This window comes from Cetorhinus maximus, chromosome 1, assembly GCF_964194155.1.
Source record: "Cetorhinus maximus chromosome 1, sCetMax3.hap1.1, whole genome shotgun sequence".
In the NCBI taxonomy this organism is placed as follows: Eukaryota; Metazoa; Chordata; class Chondrichthyes; order Lamniformes; family Cetorhinidae; genus Cetorhinus; species Cetorhinus maximus.
This window is the reverse complement of record NC_135879.1, coordinates 243,270,686-243,289,676: the sequence shown is the minus strand read 5'-3', so window position 1 is coordinate 243,289,676 and position 18,991 is coordinate 243,270,686. Positions and strand designations below refer to the sequence as shown.

The window sequence follows — 18,991 nt, the reverse complement described above, 5'->3', positions numbered from 1 at the left end:
GACTCTCGCTCTTTGCTACAGAGAAAAGTGTCAATCCCTTCACTATATTATCCCCAACCACCACTATGTTCCATTTTGCTCTCCCCACTTGAATGGCTTCCTGTACCATGGCGCCATGGTCAGTTTGCTCATCCAGCCTGCAGCCCCCACTCTAGTCCAAACAAGTTGAGAGAACCTCAAACCTGTTGGACAATTGCAGAGGCTCACACTCCTGCCCTCTGGATCCCCTTACCTGCCTAATTCGCAGTCTTAACATATGAGGAACGTTTGAGGACTCTGGGTCTATATTCGATGGAGTTTAGAAGGATGAGGGGGGATCTGATTGAAACTTACAGAATACTGAAAGGCCTGGGTAGAGTGGACGTGGGGAAGATGTTTTCATTAGCAGGAGAGACTAGGACCCGAGGGCACAGCCTCAGAGTAAAGGGAAGACCTTTTAGAACAGAGATGAGGAGAAACTTCTTTAGCCAGAGAGTGGTGAATCTATGGAATTCATTGCCACAGAAGGCTGTGGAGGCCAGGTCATTGAGTGTATTTAAGACGGAGATAGATAGGTTCTTGATTGGTAAGGGGATCAAAGGTTACGGGGAGAAGGCGGGAGAATGGGATTGAGAAACTTATCAGCCATGATTGAATGGCGGAGCAGACTCGATGGGCCGAATGGCCTAATTTCTGCTCCTATGTCTTATGGTCTTATGGTCTAGTCACACCCTCCTGTCCCTCACCACTGACCAAATCAGAAGACCCTACCCTAAGTGACGTGACTGCCTCCTGGTACAAAGCATCCAGGTAACTTTCCCCCTCCCAGATGTGTCGCAGTGTCTGCAGCTCGGCCTCCAGCTTAATGACTCTGAGCCAAAGCTCCTCCAGCCGCAAACACTTACTGCAGACGTTGTTTGCCCTGGATCACAATGGTATGCAGGAGATCCCACATACTGCAGCCTTGGCACATCACCTCTCCTGCCATCCTTAATGTGTTTTAAACAATTAATTCGATTATTCATTTATTATTATGTTGCTTTTTTATACATTTTATTAACTTTACCACCAATATGTTTTACTATTTTAAACCTTAGGAACAGAATAGACCTTAATCACTCACCAAACAAAATTAACACTTTAAACACCCCCCCAGTCACCTTTTTCAACCCCTTTATTTTAATATTTCGCTCCCTTATCCCCGGTTGGTGTTAATAAGACAACAGCTGTATTTGGCCAGAGGGCCAGGGTGATTGTTGTCAAATGAAACAGCGTTTTGCAGGTGGGCGGGAGTCGGATCTGATGTCAGAGGAAGTGCTGAAGGATGGACGGGGCGCCGAGTGTGGGCGAGCCGCGGGCGGACCTGGGCAGGACCCTGTGCATCATCACGGGCGCGTCCCGCGGGCTGGGCAGGTCGCTGGCCATGGTGCTGGCCCCCCGGCTGCGGGCCGGCTCTCACCTGGTGCTGGTGGCCAGGTGCGCCCAGCGCTTGCGGGACGTGGAGGGGCAGGTGCGGGGAGCCGCCCTGCCGGCCGGCGGCGGCCTCAGGCTGAGCCGGGTGGAGGTGGACCTGGGCGGGGAAGAGGGGCTGCAGCAGGTCCTCGGCGCGGCGAGCGGCAGCCAGGAGCTGGACGGAGCCCCGGAGAGATTGCTGCTCATTAACAACGCGGGTGAGGACAGATATAAACACCCCCTTTCCCAGCAGCTTCTTTAAAAAAAAGGCATTTATTTACCACCCTTTCATGTGAGTTGAACAGGAGCCACTGGATGGCGACAAGACACAGCTGCAGCCTACACAACTGTACTTTTGGTCAGCCTAGTGGACTGGCCAGCATTGCAGTTTCTGATTAGATTTGTGACTGACTGATCATAGCTTTAGTTTAAGATTGCCCTCAAGTGTAAATAATCCCCCATGTCCAACCTATAGCACCCTCGCCTTTGAATCAGAAGGTTGTGGGTTCATGTCCCCACTGCCGGAAAACCAAGAACTGCGAATGTACTCGAAAGAGTTACATGCGATCTGTTGATAACTCGAAAGAGTTACACCAGTCTTAAAGACCTCTATCGGGCTTCTCTTGACTTGGAAATAGATCACTGTGGCTGGGTCAAAATCCCTGGAACTCCCTCCCTCCCGATAACAGCCCTGAGGGTGCACCTACACCACAGGGACTTACGGACACCCAGTGCGGAAGGGGGTCGGGAAGGAGGAGGACCTCCTCGTGAACCTGCTCCTGGGCCTGGCCAGGTTGGCCATCAACAGGTCCAGGCAGCGGGCGATCGAGGGGGGAGTCCCGCCCGATTGTTTGTCCCTCTTCCGCGGCTACGTTCGCGGCCGGGTGTCCCTGGAGAGGGAGCACGCGGTGTCTGCCGGCACCATCGAGGCCTTCCATGCCCAGTGGGCACCGCGGGGACTGGGGTGTTTTGTTGACCCCTTTAATCACATTTTGCTTTAATGTTTGTAAGTTTCCTTTAAAGTTTTTCCTTGATTTTACAGCTGACCTGATTTAGGGGCTGTGCTTGATTTATCCCTTGTTTTTGTTAATTTAGTTAATTATTTTGACTCGAAAAGAGTCACACCACAGAGACTGCCACGGTTCAGGTTAGCTCAGCACCACCTTAAACACCACCGACTAGGCACTTTACAGCCTTCCGGACTGAATATTGAATTCAACAGCTTTAGATCTTGAACTCCCTCCTCCATCCCCACCCCCTTTCAGTTTCTTCCCCCCTCCCTTTTGTTTTTTCCACTAATTTATATAGATTTTTTCTTTTCCCACCTATTTCCATTATTTTTAAATCTATACCTGTAATGCCCTGTCAGTCTTTCCACCCCACCCCCACTAGAGCTGTACCTTGAGTGTCCTGCCATCCATTCTTAATTAGCACATTCTCTTAGATAATATCGCCACCTTCAACACCTCTTTGTCCCTTTGTCTGTGACATCTTTTGATTATCTGCTCCTATCACTGTTTGCTTGTCCCCACAACCACCCCCCCCCCAACTTCTCTCCCCCCACCCCACCCCCCACCTTAAACCAGCTTATATTTCACCCCTCTCCTAATATTGCTCAGTTCTGTTGAAGGGTCATGAGGACTCGAAACGTCAACTCTTTTCTTCTCCGCCGATGCTGCCAGACCTGCTGAGTTTTTCCAGGTAATTCTGTTTTTGTTCAGCACCACCTTCTCCAGGGTAATTAGGGATGGGCAGCAAATGCTCAGTGATGCCCACATACCAAGAACGGATATGAAGGATTTAGATGAGAATGATAAGTGTTTGTCTTCTCTTTGCTTAAGAAAGGATATGATTGCATTAGAAACAGTTCAGATAAGGCTCACTGGACTGGTTCCGGTTATGAAGGGGTTATCTGACGAGGAAAGGTTGAACAGGTTGGGCCTTTACCCACTGGAGTTTAGAAAAATGAAATGTGATTTAATTGAAACATATAAGATCCTGAGGGGACTTGACAGGTTTGGATGTTGAGTGAATTTTTCCCCCTTGTGGTGGAACCCAGAACTGGGGGACACAGTTTTAAAACTGGGGGTCTCCAATCTAAGATGGAGGTGAAGAGAATTTTTTCCTCTGAGGGCCATTGGTCTGCGAAACTCTCTTCCCCAGAGAGCAGTGGAGGCTGGGTCATTGAATATACACAAGGCTGAGTTCAACAGATTTTTTGATAGACAGGAGAGTCAAGGGTTATAGGGGACAGACAGGGAAGTTAAGGCCACAATCAGATCAGCCACGATCATAATGAATGGTGGAGCTAGCTTGAAGGACTGAATGGCCTTCTCCTGCTTCTAATTCTAGAGTAGATCCCTAGTCTGTTCTACCTTTCCTCATAGGTATTACCTCACAGTTCTGACCTGTAAGCCTGTTTCTTTTTACTTTCTCCAGTATAATATATATATTATATATACACATACATATAGATATATGTATGTTCATGCATATAGATATATGTATATAGTATATATAGAGACAGATATACCTTCTCTACATCCCTTTACTAACATGGAAACCATAACCGTGTACTGTGATCCAAGAGTGCTCCAACCAAGGTTCGGCATAAGTTTAACAAAGCATCTAGATTTAAAATTTACCAATGCCCTGTCTTCCCCTGCAGCTGATGTGGCAGGGACTGCCAAGCCAGAGTGGGACCCCCTGAGCCACACCAGGCGATGCTTATCACACAGTTAACCACCATGATGCAAACCATCATCTTATGAGATGGAAGGCCATCACAGATATAAAGTTGTTCCGAAGATGTAAGTGAATACATATCGATAGACGGAGTGCAACAGACCTGGTTCCTGTGGATTCCCTGACTGCATTCCGTAAGCTTGTTACAAATTCACACTGGTGGTACAAGAGGAAATGGAGCTGCCTGCGAATGAAGTTTCTTTGTCCTTTCAAGGGATGTGGGCATCACTGGCAAGGCCAGCATTTATTGCCCATTCCTAATTGCCCTTAAACTGAGTGGCTTGCTCAGCCATTTCAGAGACAACCACATTCCCTATGTTTGTTGGTGTAAATGGGTGTTGATTTGTTGGAAGCAACTTGGATCTCACAGCAATGTGGTTACTTCTTGCCAGTGACCCAGCGAGGATCAGCGTAATGCAAGGGTCAATGCTGTGCCCACTTTAGCTCTCAGTGCTGTCTATACAAATCACATCTCTGCAGTGCCTTCCACAGCTTCAAGTTAGTAAAGGGATGTAGAGAAGGTATATCTGTCTCTATATGTACTATATACATATATCTGCACATCAATCCCACAAATACCAATGTAATAATGACAAGACCTTTTGAATTGATTTGATTGATAAATATTGAACAGGATAGGGTGTGTGATTGGGAGTTAGAAGTATAGGAATAGGAGGAGGAGACTTAGCCCTCGAGCTTGTTTGGTGAATCCGAGGCTAATCTGCAACCTAGCTTCAGATTCACAACAATGTCTGTGGTTGAACCTTAACTGCCCTCTGAAATGGCCAAGCAAGCCACTCAGTTGTATCAAACTGTTACAAAGTCTGAACAGATTGAACCAGATGCACATCCCGGCATTGACCTGGGCACCAGAAATGACAGAGACAGGCCCAGCCCTGCTGACCCTGCAAAGTCCTCCTTACTACTATCTGGGGGCTTGTGCCAAAATTGGGAGAGCTGTCTCACAGACTAGTCAAGCAACAGCCTGACATAGTCATCCTCACGGAATCATACCTTACAGATAATGTCCCAGACACCACCATCACCATCCCTGGGTATGTCCTGTCCCACAGGCAGGACAGACCCAGCAGAGGTGGTGGCACAGTGGTATACAGTCGGGAGGGAGTTGCCCTGGGAGTCCTCAACATTGACTCTGGATCCCATGAAGTCTCATAGCATCAGGTCAAACATGGGCAAGGAAACCTGCTGATTACCTCGTACCACCCCACTCAGCTGATGAATCAGTGCTCCTCCATGTTGAACATCACTTGGATGTAGAACTGAAGGTGGCAAGAGCACAGAATGTACTCTGGGTGGGAGACTTCAATGTCCATCACCAGGTGTGTCTCGGTAGCACCACTACTGACTGAGCTGGCCGAGTCCTAAAGGACATAGCTGCTAGACTGGGTCTGTGGCAGGTGGTGAGGGAATCAACAAGTGGGAAAAGCAAACTTGACTTCATCCTCACCAGCCTGCCTGCTGCAGATGTATCTGTCCATGACAGTATCGGTAGGAGTGACCACCGCACAGTCATTATGGAGATGAAGCCCCATCTTCACATTGAGGATACCCTCCATTGTGTTGTGTGGCACTATCACCGTGCTAAATGGGATAGATTTCAAACAGATCTAGCAACTCAAGACTGGGCATCCATGAGATGCTGTGGGCCATCAGCAGCAGCAGAATTGTACTCAAACACAATCTGTGACCTCATGGCCCAGCATATCCCCCACTCTCCCGTTACCATCAAGCCAGGTTCAGTGAAGAGTGCAGGAGGGCATGCCAGGAGCAGCACCAGGCATACCTAAAAATGAGGTGTCAACCTGGTGAAACGATAACACAGGACTATTTGCATGCCAAATAGCATAAGCAACAAGTGATAGACAGAGCTAAGTGATCCCCACACCAACAGCTCTGCAGTCCTGCCACATCCAGTCGTGAATAGAACCATAGAACCATAGAACACTACAGCACAGAAAACAGGCCATTCAGCCCTTCTAGTCTGTGCCGAAATATTATTCCGCTAGTCCCATTGACCTGCACCCAGTCCATAACCCTCCAGACCTCTCCCATCCATGTATCTACCCAATTTATTCTTAAAACTTAAGAGAGCCCGCATTTACCACATCAGATGGTAGCTCGTTCCACACTCCCACCACTCTCTGAGTGAAGAAATTCTCCCTAATGTTCCCCCTAAACCTTTCCCCTTTCACCCTAAAGCCATGGCCTCTCGTGTTTATTTCTCCTAGTCTAAGTGGAAAGAGCCTACTCGCATTTACTCTGTCTATACCCCTCATAATTTTGTAAACTTCTATCAAATCTCCCCTCATTCTTCTATGTTCCAAGGAATAAAGTCCTAACCTGTTTAATCTTTCCCTGTAACTCAACTCTTGAAGACCCGGCAACATCCTAGTAAATCTTCTCTGCACTCTCTCAATCTTACTGATATCCTTCCTGTAGTTAGGCGACCAGAACTGCACACAATACTCCAAAGTTGGCCTCACCAATGTCTTATACAACATCACCATAACATCCCAACTCCTATACTCAATACTTTGATTTATGAAGGCCAATATGCAAAAGCTTTCTTTACAACCCTGTCTACCTGTGACACCACTTTTAGGGAATTATGTATCTGAACTCCCAGATCCCTTTGTTCCTCCGCACTCCTCAATGCCCTACCATTTACTGTGTATGTCCTACCTTGGTTTGTTCTTCCAAAATGCAACACCTCACACTTTTCTGCATTAACTTCCATCTGCCATTTTCTGGCCCATTTTTCCAGTTGGTCCAGATCCCTCTGCAAGCTTTGAAAGCCTTCCTCGCTGTCCACAATGCCTCCAATCTTAGTGTCATCAGCAAACTTGCTGATCCAATTTACCACATTGTCATCCAAATCATTGATATAGACAACAAACAACAATGGTCCCAGCACAGATCCCTGAGGCACACCACTAGTCACAGACCTCCAGTCTGAGAAGCAATCATCCACTACCACTCTCTGTCTTCTCCCACACAGCCAATTTCGAATCCAGTTTACAACCTCTCCATGGATACCAAGTGTCTGAACCTTCTGAACTAACCTCCCATGTGGGACCTTGTCAAAGGCCTTACCAAAGTCCATGTAGACAACATCCACAGCCTTTCCTTCGTCTACTTCCTTGGTAACCTCCTCGAAAAACTCTACAAGGTTCGTTAAACACAACCTACCACACACAAAGCCATGCTGACTATCCTTAATCAGCCCTTGGCTGTCCAAATAATTGTATATCCGATCTCTCAGAACACCTTCCAATAATTTACCTACTACTGACGTCAGGCTCACTGGCCTGTAATTACCTGGTTTACTTTTGGAGCCTTTTTTAAACAACGGAACAACATGAGCTACCCTCCAATCCTCCGGCACCTCACCCGTGGCTAAGGACATTTTAAATATTTCTGCCAGGGCCCCTGCAATTTCTACACTAGTCTCCCTCAAGGTCCGAGGGAATATCATGTCAGGCCCGGGGGATTTATCTACCTTTATTCGCTGTAAGGCAGCAAGCACCTCCTCCTCTTTAATCTCTATATGTTCCATGACACTACTGCTTGTTTCCCTTCCTTCCTTATACACTATGCCAGCTTCCTGAGTAAATACTGATGTAAAAAAACTGTTAAAGATCTCCCCCATCTCATGAGGCTCCACACATAGATGACCACTCTGATCTTCAAGGGGACCAATTGTGTCCCTTACTATCCTTTTACTCTTAATATACTTGTCGAAACCTTGTGAATGGTGGTGGACAATTAAACTACTGAGTGGAGGAGGAGGCTCCACAAATTTTCCCATCCTCAATGATGGAGGAGCCCAGCACATCAGTGTAAAAGATAAGGCTGAAGCATTTGCTACAATCTTTAGCCAGGATTGCTGAGTGGATGATCCATCTCAGTCTCCTCCTGTGGTCCCCAGCATCACAGATGCCAATTTTCAGCCAATTCGATTCACTCCACGTGATTTCAAGAAACAGCTGAAGGCACTGGATACTGCAAAGGCTATGGGCCCTGACAATATTCCAGCAATAGTGCTGAAGACTTGTGCTCCAGAACTTGCCACGCCCCTAGCCAAGCTGTTCCAGTACGGCTACAACACTGACAAATACCCGGCAATGTGGAAAATTGCCCAGGTATGTCCTGTACACAAAAAGCGGGAATAATTGCAATCTGACCAATTTCTGCTCCATCAGCCTACTCTCGCTCATCAGTAAAGTGATGGAATGGATTGATGACAGTGCTATCAAGCAGCACTTACACATCAATATCCTGCTCACTGTCACCCAGTTTGGGTTCCGTCAGGGCCACTCAGCTCCTGAACTCATCACAGCCTTGGTTCAAACATGGACAAAAGAGCTGAGCTCCCGAGGTGAGGTGAGAGTGACTGCCCTTGACATCAAGGCAGCATTTGACCGAGTGTGGCATCAAAGAGCCCTAGCAAAACTGGAATCAATGTGAATCGGGGAAATATCTCCACTGGCTGGAGTCATATCTAGCACAAAGGAAGATGGTTCTGGTTTTTGGAGGCCAATCATCTCAGTTCCAGGACATCACTGCAGGCGTTCCTCAGGGTAGTGTCCTAAACCCAACTATTTTTAGCTGCTTCATCAATGACCTTCCTCAGAAGGTCAGAAGTGGGGATATACGCTGATGATTGCACAATGTTCAGCACCATTCGTGACTCCTCAGATACTGAAGCAGTCCATTTCCAAATGCAGCAAGGCCTGGACAATATCCAGGCTTGGTCTGACAAGTGACAAGTAACATTCGTGCCACACAAATGCCAGGCAATGACCATCTCCAACAAGAGAGAATCTAAGCATCTCCCCTTGATATTCAATGGCATTACCATTGCTGAATTCCTCCACTATCAGCAACCTGGGGTTTACCATTGACCAGAAACTGAACTGGACTAGACATTTAAATACTGTGGCTACAAGAGGAGATCAGATGCTAGGAATCCTGTGATGAGTAACTCACCTCCTGACTCCCCAAAGCCTGTCCACCATCTACAGGGCACAAGTCAGGAGTGTGATGGAATACTCCCCACTTGCCTGGTTGAGTGCAGCTCCAACAACACCCAAGAAGCTTGACAGTGTCCAGGACAAAGCAGCCCACATGATCTGTACCCCATCCACCTCCTTCAACATTCACTCCTTCCACTACTGACGTTCAGTGGCAACAGTGTGTACCATCTACAAGATGCACTGCAGGAACTCACCAAGGCTCCTTAGACAGCACCTTCCAAACCCACGACCGCTACTACCTAGAAGGACAAGGGCAGATTGATGGGAACACCACTACCTGGCAGCTCTCCTCTCGCTCTGTGTTAAATGGTGTCCCGCTCTCTTCTCTCTGTTTTAAATGGTGTCCCGCTCTCCTCTCTCTGTTTTAAATGGTGTCCCGCTCTCCTCTCTCTCTGTTTTAAATGGTGTGCCGCTCTCCTCTCGCTCTGTGTTAAATGGTGTCCTGCTCTCCTCTCTCTGTTTTAAATGGTATCCCGTTCTCCCCTCACTCTCTTTTAAATGATGTCCTGCTCTCCTCTCTCTGTTTTAAATGGTGTCCCACTCTCCTCTCTCTCTGTTTTAAATGGTGTCCCACTCTCCTCTCTCTCTGTTTTAAATGGTGTCCCACTCTCCCCTCGTTCTCTTTTAACTGATGTCCCGCTCTCCGCTCTCTGTTTTAAATGGTGTCCCGCTCTCCGCTCTCTGTTTTAAATGGTGTCCCGCTCTCCTCTCCCTCTGTTTTAAATGGTGTCCCGCTCTCCTCTCCCTCTGTTTTAAATGGTGTCCCGCTCTCCTCTCCCTCTGTTTTAAATGGTGTCCCGCTCTCCTCTCCCTCTGTTTTAAATGGTGTCCCGCTCTCCTCTCCCTCTGTTTTAAATGGTGTCCCGCTCTCCTCTCCCTCTGTTTTAAATGGTGTCCCGCTCTCCTTTCGTTCTGTTTTAAATGGTGTCCCGCTCTCCTCTCCCTCTGTTTTAAATGGTGTCCCGCTCTCCTTTCGTTCTGTTTTAACTGATGTCCCGCTCTCCTCTCCCTCTGTTTTAAATGGTGTCCCGCTCTCCTCTCCCTCTGTTTTAAATGGTGTCCCGCTCTCCTCTCCCTCTGTTTTAAATGGTGTCCCGCTCTCCTCTCCCTCTGTTTTAAATGGTGTCCCGCTCTCCTTTCGTTCTGTTTTAACTGATGTCCCGCTCTCCTCTCGTTCTGTGTTAAATGATGTCCCGCTCTCCGCTCTCTGTGTTAAATGGTGCCCCACTCTACTCTCGCTATGTTTTAAATGGTATCCTGCTCTCCTCTCGCTCTGTTTTAAATGATGTCTCGCTCTCCGCTCTCTGTGTTAAATGGTGCCCCGCTCTCCCCTCGCTCTCTTTTAACTGATGTCCCACTCTCTGCTCTCTGTTTTAAATGGTATCCCGCTCTCCTCTCACTCATGTTTTAAATGGTGTCCCTCTCTCCTCTCCTGCTTTTTTAATTGAGAGTGGTTGCAGAACACTGCGGTGCAGAGGGATCTTCGTGTCCTGGTACACGAATCACAAAAACTTAGTCGGCTGAATTTTCCCCCCCTTTGGGGGGGAATTGATGGGCGGGCGCGGGTGGGTGCACTTCCGATTGGCAGCCCCGATCAGAGGCACGGCGCCATTTTACGTGGGCGGGCCAATTAAGGCCCGCCCAGCGTGACGTCCGCACAGAAGTGCTATGCGCTCCCTGTGTGGGCGGAGGGGAATGCCTAAAATCGAGAGTGCGCTCTCTTGCATGTGCACACGGAAGAGCGCATTGATCTCCCTGAGGCTAAGTGCAGCCTCAGGGAGATCACCTCTACTGTCAAAAATATTTAAAATAGAAAAAAACAATTCCCTGACATGTCCCCTCATGTGACACTGTCACATGAGATGGGACATGTTCATAATTTCCAAAAAAACTATATTAAAATTTTTAAAACCCTGCATGAAACATCATCCCGCTGGTGGATGAGGTTTCATGTTTTCTCTATTCCCCGCTGGGGCTCCTGGCCTGTCCGCCAACCTTAAGGTTGGATGGGCAGGTCCTTTAATTGTTTAAATGATCCTGTCAATGGTCTCAATTAGCCATTGACAGGTCGGTGGGCCCACAGCTGATTTTGCTGCGCCCCCGCCTTCCTGAAAATTTAAATGAGGCGGGGTGACATCGGGGGTTCTGCCTGACATCATCCCGCGTCATTTTACACATCGGCGAGTGGGCCCCGCCCCCTGCTCACCGACGGTAAAGTCCTGCCCAGTATGTCGGTGCAGCAAGAGGTTAGGAAGGCAAATGGAATGGTGGCGTTTATTGCCATGGGGGCAGAATATAAAAGTAGGGAAGCTTTACTGCAATTGTACAGGGGTTTGCTGAAACAAGAGAGAGCTGTGTGCTGTTTCGTTCTCCTTATTGGGAAAAGGATATCGGGAAGAATTTTTACCTGAACAGGCGGGCGCACGCCCAACCCACTCGAGCGTAAAGCGTGCGCGCTGGGATTGGGTGAGTGTCCCAAAATCAACTCGCAGTAACGCGATATTTCGGTCGGCGCGCACGTGTTGGAATCGGCAGCGCACCCGCTGGCAATCGAAAGGCCTGTTAAAGCCATTAAAAAGATAATTCACTTACGTTTTTTGCTGCTGGTCCAACCTTACAGTTGGCCTTGTTTGACCTCCCGAAATGCTCCGGGTTGAACTCCCATTTGCCACTTTTCTGCCCACCTGACCAGTCCATTGATATCTCCCTGCAGTCTACAGAAATCCTCCTCACTATCAACCATGCGGCCAAATTCTTGCGTTGTTTGCAAACCTCTTGATCCCTTCACAGAATCACTGGGCAGAAGAGGCCCTTCGGCCCATCGAGTCTGCACCGACACGTGAGAAACACTTCCCCTGCATTTACGCCCAAAGCATTAACATCTAGCGCAAAAAGCAGGGGACCCAGTACTGAGCCCTCGAAACTCCACTGGAAACAGCCTTCCAGTCACAGAAACACCCATCAACCATTACCCTGTGTTTCCTGCCACTGAGCCAGTTTTGTATCCAGCATGTTACATTGCGCTGGATCCCATGGCTGATGATGGCCGGAGTGTGGGCTGCAAGCTGTGTGTTGAAACCCGCAGGAATACAGCCAATCACAGCTTGCAGCCCGAGCGGTGATGGGTAAACAGGGCTCGGTGCGAGTCAGGATAAAGATCGCCGAGGATTATGGAGTTTGACGTTTATGTGTGGAAAGTGGGCAGGGCGGTGTTAGAATGGTCGGGTTTGGAGAACAAATATTAATCTCTTTTTCTTTCTGCCCTCAGGTTCCCTGGGAGATGTCACGAAGTTTGTCGTGGACTTTACCAAACCGTCAGAGGTCACCGATTACTTAGCCTTGAACTTCACGTCCTCCATGTGCCTCACTGCCTCTCTGCTGAAGGCTTTTCCCAAACGAGAGAACTTTCACAGAGTGGTGGTTAACATCAGCTCGCTGTGTGCCATACAGCCGTTCAAATCCTGGTCACTGTATTGCTCAGGAAAAGCCGCACGGGAGATGATGTTTAGGGTCCTGGCAGCAGAAGAGCCGGATGTGAGGGTCCTAAACTACGCTCCAGGTAACAGAGTGAGGATTACTCTCAGGGTAACAGAGTGAGGATTACTCTCGGGTACCAGAGTGAGGATTGCTTTTAGGGTAACAGAGTGAGGATTACTCTTAGGGTAACAGAGTGAGGATTACTCTTAGGGTAACAGAGTGAGGATTACTCTCGGGTAACAGAGTGAGGATTACTCTCGGGTACCAGAGTGAGGACTACTCTCAGGGTAACAGAGTGAGGATTACTCTCGGGTACCAGAGTGAGGATTACTCTCGGGTACCAGAGTGAGGATTACTCTTAGGGTAACAGAGTGAGGATTACTCTTAGGGTAATAGAGTGAGGATTACTCTTAGGATAACAGAGTGAGGATTACTCTTAGGATAACAGAGTGAGGATTACTCTTAGGATAACAGAGTGAGGATTACTCTTAGGGTAACAGAGTGAGGATTACTCTCGGGTAACAGAGTGAGGATTACTCTCAGGTACCACATTGAGAATTACTCTCAGGGAAACAGAGTGAGGATTACTCTCAGGGTACCACATTGAGGATTACTCTCAGGGTAACAGAGTGAAGATTACTCTCAGGGTACCACATTGAGGATTACTCTCAGGGTAACAGAGTGAGGATTACTCTCAGGGTAACAGAGTGAGGATTACTCTCAGGGTAACAGAGTGAGGATTACTCTCAGGGTAACAGAGTGAGGATTACTCTCAGGGTAACAGAGTGAGGATTACTCTCAGGGTAACAGAGTGAGGATTACTGTTAGGGTACCACATTGAGGATTACTCTCAGGGTAACAGAGTGAGGATTACTCTCAGGCTAACGGAGTGAGGATTACTCTCAGGGTAACAGAGTGAGGATTACTCTCAGGGTAACAGAGTGAGGATTACTCTCAGGGTAACAGAGTGAGGATTACTCTCAGGGTAACAGAGTGAGGATTACTCTCAGGGTAACAGAGTGAGGATTACTCTCAGGGTAACAGAGTGAGGATTACTCTCAGGGTAACAGAGTGAGGATTACTCTCAGGGTAACAGAGTGAGGATTACTCTCAGGGTAACAGAGTGAGGATTACTCTCAGGGTAACAGAGTGAGGATTACTCTCAGGGTAACAGAGTGAGGATTACTCTCGGGTACCAGAGTGAGGACTACTCTCAGGGTAACAGAGTGAGGACTACTCTCGGGTACCAGAGTGAGGATTACTCTCGGGTACCAGAGTGAGGATTACTCTTAGGGTAACAGAGTGAGGATTACTCTTAGGGTAACAGAGTGAGGATTACTCTTAGGGTAACAGAGTGAGGATTACTCTTAGGATAACAGAGTGAGGATTACTCTTAGGATAACAGAGTGAGGATTACTCTTAGGGTAACAGAGTGAGGATTACTCTTAGGATAACAGAGTGAGGATTACTCTTAGGATAACAGAGTGAGGATTACTCTTAGGATAACAGAGTGAGGATTACTCTTAGGGTAACAGAGTGAGGATTACTCTCGGGTAACAGAGTGAGGATTACTCTCAGGTACCACATTGAGGATTACTCTCAGGGTAACAGAGTGAGGATTACTCTCAGGTACCACATTGAGAATTACTCTCAGGGAAACAGAGTGAGGATTACTCTCAGGGTAACAGAGTGAGGATTACTCTCAGGGTAACAGAGTGAGGATTACTCTCAGGGTACCACATTGAGGATTACTCTCAGGGTAACAGAGTGAGGATTACTCTCAGGGTAACAGAGTGAGGATTACTCTCAGGCTAACAGAGTGAGGATTACTCTCAGGGTAACAGAGTGAGGATTACTCTCAGGGTAACAGAGTGAGGATTACTCTCAGGGTAACAGAGTGAGGATTACTCTCAGGGTAACAGAGTGAGGATTACTCTCAGGGTAACAGAGTGAGGATTACTCTCAGGGTAACAGAGTGAGGATTACTCTTAGGGTACCACATTGAGGATTACTCTCAGGGTAACAGAGTGAGGATTACTCTCAGGCTAACAGAGTGAGGATTACTCTCAGGCTAACAGAGTGAGGATTACTCTCAGGGTAACAGAGTGAGGATTACTCTCAGGGTAACAGAGTGAGGATTACTCTCAGGGTAACAGAGTGAGGATTACTCTCAGGGTAACAGAGTGAGGATTACTCTCAGGGTAACAGAGTGAGGATTACTCTCGGGTTCCACGTTGAGGATTACTCTCGGGTAACTCAGTGAGGATTACTCTCGGGTAACTCAGTGAGGATTACTCTCGGGTAACTCAGTGAGGATTACTCTCGGGTAACTCAGTGAGGATTACTCTTGGGTAACAATGACTAAACTGCAAAGTGCCTCATGCCCGTGAAGCACTTTGGGATGTCCAGAGATGTTGAAAGGCGCAATAAAAAATGCAAGTTCTTGCTTCATGTTAAGGATTCTCATGTTGAGCCAAGATCCCATTTAACTCTTGCTTGCCCCCTGCAGGGCCCCTGGACACTGACATGCAGAAGCAAGCTCGGTCAGGGACGGCGGACCCTGAACTGCGTCAGACCTTTGAGACTATGCATCAGGAAGGCCAGCTTATTGACTGTGAGGACTCCGCCAGGAAGCTGGTGAACATCCTACTTCGCGATGAGTTTCAGTCCGGCGCGCACATCGATTACTATGACCAATAATCCTGCCAGTGCTCACTGCTGGCATCACCCATAGTGTGACATAGGACTTTGGAGCAGCAGTTGGCCATTCAGCCCCTCGAGCCTGCTGCACCATTCAATAAGATGGTGGGCGATCTGGCCTGATCCTATCTGTTCCCCCATAACCCTTGACTCCCTTGTCCCTCAAAAATCTGCCTAGAATATATTCAATGGCCCAGCCTCCACTGCTCCCTGGGGAAGAGGATTCCACAGACTAGCTACCCTCTGAGAGAAAGAAAGCTCCTCCTCTCCATCTTAAAATGGAGACCTCTTATTCTTCAACTGTATCCCCTCGTTCTAGTTTCCCGCAGAAGAGGAAAGATCCTCCCTGTATCCACCCTGTCCAGTCCCTTCAGGTGATGGCGGTGACTTTGTGTGAGGCCACTGCTTCTCCCCAGACAGGGGCTCCGATCTGCTCAAAGGGCCCTTATCCTCGTTGTTGACCCGTGTTGGGTAAACTCCATTTTCCCTTTACCCGCCAGACCAGGCAGCAGTGTCTCAGCACGTTCACAACAACTAGCAAACTCAACAAGACACATCACCTAAGATAAAAGCAAAAAAATACGGATGCTGGAAATCCAAAACGAAAATAAAAATACCTGGAAAAACTCAGCAGGTCTGACAGCATCGGCGGAGAGGAACACAGTTAACGTTTCGAGTCCGTATGACTCTTCCCTCCGTCCCCACCCCCTTTCCGATCCCCCTTCTTTCCAATATAGATTTTTCTTTTCCCACCTATTTCCATTATTTTTAAATGTATTTCCATCCATTGTTGTATCTCTACCTTTTAGCCTATTTCGATCCCTTCCCCCCATCCCACACCCACTAGGGCTACCTGTACCTTGCTTGTCCTGCTTTCTACCCTTAATGTCACCTATTACCACATTCCTTAGATAATATCACCACCTTCAACACCTCTTTGTCCTTTTGTCTGTGACATCTTTTGGCAATCTCCACCTATCACTGGCCCTCTATCCAGCTCTACTTGTCCCACCCCCCCCTTAAACCAGCTTATATTTCACCTCTTTATTTTTCCTTAGTTCTGTTGAAGAGTCATACGGACTCGAAACGTTAACTGTGTTCCTCTCCGCAGATGCTGCCGGACCTGCTGAGTTATTCCAGGTATTTTTATTTTTGTTGAAGACATGTCACCTGTTGCCTGGGGCTTTTAGTGAGCAGTCCTCTCTCTTTCTGGAAAAGGAACTTCAAAACCACTTTGTGTCTCTGTGTCTGTCCATAAATGTCTGCTTGTGTCTGTCTCTTTTGCTAACTGTGTCTCCCTATATTGATTGTGCGTGTGTCTCTCTCTCTCCCTGTCTGCCTCTCCCAGTGTGTGCGTCTCTCTCATTTTGACCTCCCTTCCTCTCACTGTGTGTCTGTCTCTCTCACTCTGCGTTTCTGTAACTTTCTCTCTGTTGCTTTATCAACTTTCTTACGGTCTGTGTCTTTCCATTCTTCAGAGCCTTTTTTGAACTAGATCTCCTTTTGTGTGTGTGTGTGTGGGCGTGTGCGTGGGCGTGTGTGCGCGTGTGTGTGTGCGTGTGTATGCATGTGCGTGTGTCACTCAGGTGGATGATAAAGATACCATAACACTATTTCAAAGAATAAACCAAAATTGTTGCAAAAACTCAGCGGGTCTAAATATGGTGAAATATATACTGCTTAAGGTGGGGTGGGACAGGTGAAGCTGGATAGAAGGCCAGTGATAGGTGGAAACAAAAAGTCGAAGGGGTGTTGATGGTGGTGGAACTGGCTAAAGGAGGTGCTAATGGTGACATTAAGTGTAGAAAGCAGGATGAGCAAGTGACAGATGGCCCTAGTGGGGGTGGGGTGGGGAGAGGGTCCACTCCTCCATCACCCCAACACCTCAACCTCCTCCCACAGCACCTTCCCATGCAACTGCAGAAGGTGCAACATCTGCCCCTTTACTTTTCCCACCACCATCCCCTCCCCCCACTAGGGCAATCTGTCACTTGCTCGTCCTGCTTTCTACTCTTAATGTCACCATTAGCACCTCCTTTAGCCAGTATCACCACCGTCAACACCCCTTCGACCTTTGTTTATGACATCTTTTGCAATCTCTCCTTTGCCTCCACCTATCACTGGCCCTCTACCCAGCATCACCTGCTCCACCCCCTCCCCTTAATCAGTATATATTTCACCACATTTTTACTTCTCTTTAGTTCTGAAGAAGAGTCATTCGGACTCGAAACGTTAACTCTGTCTCTCTCTCCACAGATGCTGTCAGATCTGCTGAGTTTTTCCAGCAATTCTGGCTTTTGTTTTAGATTTCCTGCATCCGCAGTATTTTGCTTTTAACTATTTCAGGGAATGTTTGCCCAATGTCCTGGCCAATATTTACCTCAACTAACACCCCAAAAACAGTTTATCTGGTTATTATCGCATTGTGGTTTGTGGGAGCTTGCTGTGTGCAAATTGGTTGCCGCATTCTCTACATTACAGCAGTGAAAACACTTCATAAAGTACTTTGTTGAGCTCTTTGGGTGGTCCTGAGGGTGTGAAAGACACTTGGGAAATGCAAGCCTTTCTTTACCTGTACCTCTGTCGTGTGTCTATTGCCATGGTCAAACATTGTTTAAAGTTATTAAATGTGTGACTGCCAGCTTCAATGACTAGCCTTGTTCTTATATTCGGTATTGGACTGGTGATGGAGAGTGGGACAGAGGTTGGGGTAAATTAATGAATAAAAAAAAAGGTCTAGAAGCCATGGTTAGATGAGCCCAGATTTTTTTTGTTTATTCTTTCACGGGATGTGGACTTCGCTGGCTGGGCCAGCATTTATTACCCATCCCTAATTGCCCTTGAGAAGGTGGTGATGAGCTGCCTTCTTGAACCGCTGCAGACCATGTGGTGTAGGTACACCCACAGTGCTGTTAGGGAGGGAGTTCCAGGATTTTGACCCAGCGACAGTGAAGGAACAGTGAAAGTCAGGAGAGAAACTTCCAGGTGGTGGTGTTCCCATCTTTCTGCTGCCCTTGTCCTTCTAGATGGTAGTGGTCGTGGCTTTGGAAGGTGCTGTCAAAGGAGCCTTGGTGAATTCCTGCAGTGCATCTTGTAGCTGGTACACATTGCTGCTACTGTGTGTCGGTGGTAGAGGGATTGGATGTTGAAGGTGGTGGATAGGGTGTCAATCAAGTGGGCTGCTTTGTCCTGGATGGTGTCAAGCTTCTTGAGTGTTGTTGGAGCTGCACTCATCCAGGCAAGTGGAGAGTATTCCACCACACTGCTGACTTGTGCCTTGTAGATGGTGGGCAGGCTTTGGGGAGTCAGGAAATGAGTTACTCGTCACAGGATTCCCAGCCTCTGACCTGCTCTTGTAGCCACAGTATTCATATGGCTAGTGTAGTTCAGTTTCTGGTCAATGATAACCCCCACGATGTTGATAGTGGGGATTCAGTGATGGCAATGACATTGATTGTCAAAGAGCGATGGTTAGATTCTCTCTTGTTGGAGATGGTCATTTCCTGGCACTTGTGTGTCACGAATGTTACTTGCTACTTGTCAGCCCAAGCCTGGATATTGTCCAGGTCTTGCTGCCTATG

The 18,991-nt window shown here is 47.8% G+C and overlaps 1 protein-coding gene across 1 annotated transcript; it reads left to right on the top strand.

Annotated features, from left to right (window-relative positions):
* Window positions 1-1,279: 1,279 nt before the first annotated feature.
* On the top strand, window positions 1,280-16,002 carry LOC144688425 (sepiapterin reductase-like). The gene is made up of 3 exons (XM_078554940.1): window positions 1,280-1,649; window positions 12,502-12,792; window positions 15,220-16,002. The coding sequence occupies exons 1-3, from the start codon at window positions 1,304-1,306 to the stop codon at window positions 15,408-15,410; spliced, it is 828 nt and encodes a 275-aa protein (XP_078411066.1). The 5' UTR covers window positions 1,280-1,303; the 3' UTR covers window positions 15,411-16,002.
* Window positions 16,003-18,991: the final 2,989 nt, after the last annotated feature.